Source organism: Numida meleagris, unplaced genomic scaffold, assembly GCF_002078875.1.
Source record: "Numida meleagris isolate 19003 breed g44 Domestic line unplaced genomic scaffold, NumMel1.0 unplaced_Scaffold421, whole genome shotgun sequence".
NCBI classification, from domain to species: Eukaryota; Metazoa; Chordata; class Aves; order Galliformes; family Numididae; genus Numida; species Numida meleagris.
This window is the reverse complement of record NW_018364640.1, coordinates 31,145-35,851: the sequence shown is the minus strand read 5'-3', so window position 1 is coordinate 35,851 and position 4,707 is coordinate 31,145. Positions and strand designations below refer to the sequence as shown.

The 4,707-nt window shown below is 55.7% G+C and overlaps 1 protein-coding gene and 1 long non-coding RNA gene across 4 annotated transcripts in view; one reads left to right on the top strand and one right to left on the bottom strand.

Annotated features, from left to right (window-relative positions):
- LOC110391614 (T-cell-interacting, activating receptor on myeloid cells protein 1-like) overlaps nucleotides 1–2,909 on the bottom strand; it is a 17,829-nt gene extending 14,920 nt beyond the window's left edge. For all 3 annotated transcript variants that reach the window (XR_002434135.1, XM_021383566.1, XM_021383567.1), the window contains exon 1: nucleotides 2,732–2,909. Coding sequence is in view for 2 of the 3 variants with exons in the window: in XM_021383566.1 (XP_021239241.1) it covers nucleotides 2,732–2,780 (49 nt within the window). In the remaining variant the exon portion in view is untranslated. The remainder of the gene's footprint in view (nucleotides 1–2,731) is intronic.
- A 158-nt stretch (nucleotides 2,910–3,067) lies between these two features.
- The window catches only part of LOC110391620, a 3,518-nt gene continuing 1,878 nt past the window's right edge, over nucleotides 3,068–4,707 (top strand). Inside the window, exon 1 of the long non-coding RNA XR_002434137.1 lies at nucleotides 3,068–4,123. This is a non-coding gene — a long non-coding RNA (uncharacterized LOC110391620). The remainder of the gene's footprint in view (nucleotides 4,124–4,707) is intronic.

Genomic DNA, 4,707 nt, shown 5'->3' with positions numbered 1-4,707 from the left:
TTTTTCCAAAACAGGTGATGCACAAAGCAATTGCTCACCATGCAAAGACCAATGGTAGAAGCAGGACAGAATGGGAGGCAGGGAATTTTGGGCGTATCTATAGGGGCTGTATAGGGCATCTGTAGGAGAAGCAAGGGAAGGGACATTTTGGGGGCTCTCCAGAGGAGGGGTAGAATGGGACAGATCTGTCAGAAATGGTGGTGGTGATTTGGATTGGACTGGAGAGGATTTGGAGGTGTCCAGGCGTGGTGTTAAGAGATTTGAGGGGATAAAGAAGGATTTTGGGGTAAGAGATGAGCATTTAGGGATTTAGTGTGACTGGGAAGCATTTGTGGTGCACTGGTGGGAAATGGGATTGTTAGGATTGGGGAAGTTATCTGGTCTGGGGTTAAAACAGGACACTGGTGAGTCCCAAGCAGGGAATTTAGGGTCTGTCCCCTTCAGCGCAACCCATAAGTGAGGCACCTGGGGGTTCTATCAGCACGGTAACACAGTGTTCACTTTGGTGAGCTTGCATCTCGGCGTAGGTCAGATCCTTGCAGTCAGTGGGGGACACCTGGAGAGACAGGAGGAGAAGGGGGTGCCACCATAAGGGTCCCCAAGAAGCTTGGGCTGGGGCTAGGTCTCTGGTGTAGGTATCTAGGGAGGTGTTTCCATGAGGGGGAGTCTGAATTTCTGCAGGGAATTGGATTTTGGTTCTTCATCTGGGTTCTTTGGAGGTCTAGTTATGGTTTTGGGGTCCCCATGGGTCATTGGGCTTCCCTGTGGTTGCTTTTAGAGTTCCTCTACCTGTGGGTCGCGGGAGCCTATGGGGTCGGGGGGGTGTTTAAGGCTTGTAGGGCTTCAGTGGGCCTGGGTATTTAGAACTGTGGGATGGGGGATTCCCTGCAATTCAGATTTGGGATTCCCATGGTGTGGATACAGGAGGTGCACATAAATGTCAGGGTGAGCCATATGGGGCTGGGGGTCATTTGAGGACCCCATGGTGAGGATTTGGGTGTCCATGGTGATGTCCAGTGCAGGCCCTAAGGGGCAGGTTGGGATTTGGGGTCCACTAACACAGGCACTTACCGGGATCTGAAGGGCCTCAGTCATTGCTGGGGGGACACCTGCATCAAAAAGGAGACGGGAAAGAGTGCGGGTTCTGTGGGGGCCATGAGGGACATATGGGGGATCTGTACGTAACCTATAGGGGATCAAAGGACAGGTAGGGGATTCTTGGGGGGATCTATAGGGGATGGAAACCATTCAACTCCTTCCTCACCAGGGCTCTCATCTCTCTGTGTCCAGAGGCTGCGGGCATCGAGCACGAAGTAGAGGCCCAGGCAGAAGACGAAGACAGCAGCACAGCCCCTCACCACCGCCACCACCAGGTTCCCATGGGGGAATGGCCCCTTGGCACCTGTGGGGTCAGGGTGTTTGGGTGTCACCATCACAGAGCTGGGATTCAGTGACAGTGCCACCCACGGGTGACACTGAGGGCAGACAAATTGGGGTCTCAGACTTAACATGGGTTGCAGGTGTGGGTGTCACCTGCAGCATCACATTATCTACAAGGAGTGAGGACAGAAATGTGTGTTCCTAGATGTTCTAGGAGTACGTATTGGTGCCAAAACAGGCCAGCGTCCCTGCAAAGTGGCTGAAGGTGGCTGTGCCCCACCAGTGGGATCCTGGTGCTGGGTAGGGGCTGAGCATTCACCTCTGTGCAGGAGGAATGTGACACTATAACGGTCATTCCAGCACTGGGTGGTGATATCGTCACCATTGCCACACGTTCCCTGGGCTCAGGGAAATGCTGAGTGGGAGGTAGCTGTGGTTTTTGTGCAGAGAGTAGTGATGGGACTTGGCCATTCGGGAAAGCTCAGGTCCACCCACTGTGCCCAGTGCCCTCACCTGTCACCACCAGCTCCACGGGGTCACTCATACTCGATGTCCACAGTGGCTCTGACACCTGGTACCGACACTGATATGTCCCCGTGTCTTCCAGGTTTGTGACAACCAAGGAGAACTCCACTGTATCTTGCTCCTTGTCTTTTTCCTTGTCAGATCTCAAAGTTCCATTAAACCAGAGNGCAAAGTGGCTGAAGGTGGCTGTGCCCCACCAGTGGGATCCTGGTGCTGGGTAGGGGCTGAGCATTCACCTCTGTGCAGGAGGAATGTGACACTATAACGGTCATTCCAGCACTGGGTGGTGATATCGTCACCATTGCCACACGTTCCCTGGGCTCAGGGAAATGCTGAGTGGGAGGTAGCTGTGGTTTTTGTGCAGAGAGTAGTGATGGGACTTGGCCATTCGGGAAAGCTCAGGTCCACCCACTGTGCCCAGTGCCCTCACCTGTCACCACCAGCTCCACGGGGTCACTCATACTCGATGTCCACAGTGGCTCTGACACCTGGTACCGACACTGATATGTCCCCGTGTCTTCCAGGTTTGTGACAACCAAGGAGAACTCCACTGTATCTTGCTCCTTGTCTTTTTCCTTGTCAGATCTCAAAGTTCCATTAAACCAGAGCTGGACCCAGGCAGCCAGCTGGGGCAGGTGGCAGTGCAGGGTGACAGTGTCCCCCAGGGACACCCCCTGGCTGGGGTGCAGAGACAGGGAGGGTCGGAGCACTAGGACAGGGGACACCAGTCAGCCTTGTCCCTGCACACCATCCTCGACCCCTTGGATGGCCCCCTCACCACACTCCCCTCCCTCTGCCCCCATTCTCCCCCTGTCCCCATACTCACGCTGCTGTGCCCTGCTGGCTGCCACCAGACACCAACCTGCAAGGGGCATGGTCCTGGTCCCACATGGGGCCACCAACCCCCGTGGCACCACGTCCCCATTGTCACTCACCCAGGATGAGGCACAGCGCCATTGGTGCCATGAGGCAGGAGCAGCTTGGGGACAGCGAGACTGCAGAGGGGACAGGGAGTGGCTGGAGAGGCAATCTTATTTCCCCCTGGGGACAGGATGTCATGATGTCACCTCCTCATGTGACAAATTTCCCCCGTTTGTGGCGACTCTGATGGGTCCCTGATAGGGTAACACACACAGAGCACAACACACAGCCTCTGTGGGGTGTCCCAGGCAGGCAATCACCCCTCAAGTGTCACACATTGTCCCCTAAGTTCTGCCAGCTCGTGGCCTTGCCTGGTGTCCTCCATGGGATGCCGCACACCGAAGACATGTGGCTCCAATGGGGTGCCCCACATGGGATGTCACATGCAGTTCCCAACACCTCCAGCCCACTGTCACCATGCGCTTTGGGCACCACACTCTGTCCTCTGTGCTTTGCTCTGTCACCCCCACTGGGGAAGCAGCAGGGAACTGATGGGGACACGGGGACACCTGCACTCCCCAGGAGTCCTGCCTGGGAGTCCTGAGATCCCCATGAAGCCTGTCTGGGAGTTCTATTCCTCGGTTCTGGGGTGCCCATGAGGTCAGGGATATGTTTACGGTTTAGAAATCTGTGGAGGACTTAGATCTGGGGTCCTCAGGGGGCAGACATTGCTGGTCATTTTGGGTGGGGTTCAGGGGTCCTATCACTTGTTTTGCTGTCCCCTTGGGACTGGGCGGTGTTTAGGGCTTGTAGGGACCCAGGGCTTATGGGGGCTGAGATTCTGAATCTGAGACTCCTCACAAAGATGATTTGGGTTTCCCCATGGTCTGGATTTGGGGGTGCACATAAAGGTAAGGTGGGACATATGGGGGGATGGATCTTCTGGGCAGGGTTTGGGGGTCCCCACTGGAATTTGTGGGAGCTCTGTGGGACACTTGGGGAATGTGTGGAGGATCAAAGGGCATTCAGAAGGCACATGGAGGGATCTACAGGAAATCCGTAGGCAATGGAAGGGGAGGCAGGATCAATAAGAGGGCAAAAGATTGGACTCCTTCACACCAGAGCTCTCATCTCTCAGTATCCAGAAGCTCCTGGTATCCAGGATGAAGAAGAGGCTGAGGAAGAGGCTGAGGGCAGCAGCACAGCCCCTCACCACTGTCACCACCAAGTTACCATGGGATCTCTTACTGGGAGCCATGGGATTCAGGTGTTTGTGTGTCCCCATCCCTGGCCATGACCTCCATGGGAACGGGGTGCAATGAAACTGCCATCCATGGGTGACACCGGGGACATCCAGGTGGGTGGCTCAGACCTACCTGGTGGTGATGGTGTGGGTGTCACCGACAGCGTCACGCTGCCCTCAAGAGGTGAGGGAAAAAATGGGTAGCCCCAGGGGCAGTAGGAGCACATACGGGTACTGGTGTCGGCAGGTGTCTCCCCAAGGAAGGTAAAGGTGTCCATGCCTCTGCCATTGGGGTCCTGGTGCTGGACAGGGGCTGAGTGCCCGTCCTTGTGCAGGAAGGTGGTTCCACCACAGCTGTTCCTGCACTGAATGGTGACGTTGGTCCCTGTCTCCACGAGTCCTTCCGTGCTCATGGAAATGGTGGGTGGGGGAAAGTTGTGAACTGAGTGCAGAGAGGAGACAGCGATGGGACAAAGCCCCATGGGGACAGCCCAGGGCCATCTGCCTTCCCCAGTGCCCTCACCTGTCAACGCCAACTCCACTGGGTTATTTTTCTTCGACGTTCTCAGTGGTGCCACGACCTGACACTGGCACCGATAATTCACTGCATCGTTCTGCTTCATGCAAACCAAGGAGAACTCAGCCATGCCCTGTTCACTGTCAGTGTACACGTTGTTTCTCAAATGTCCATCCTGGTA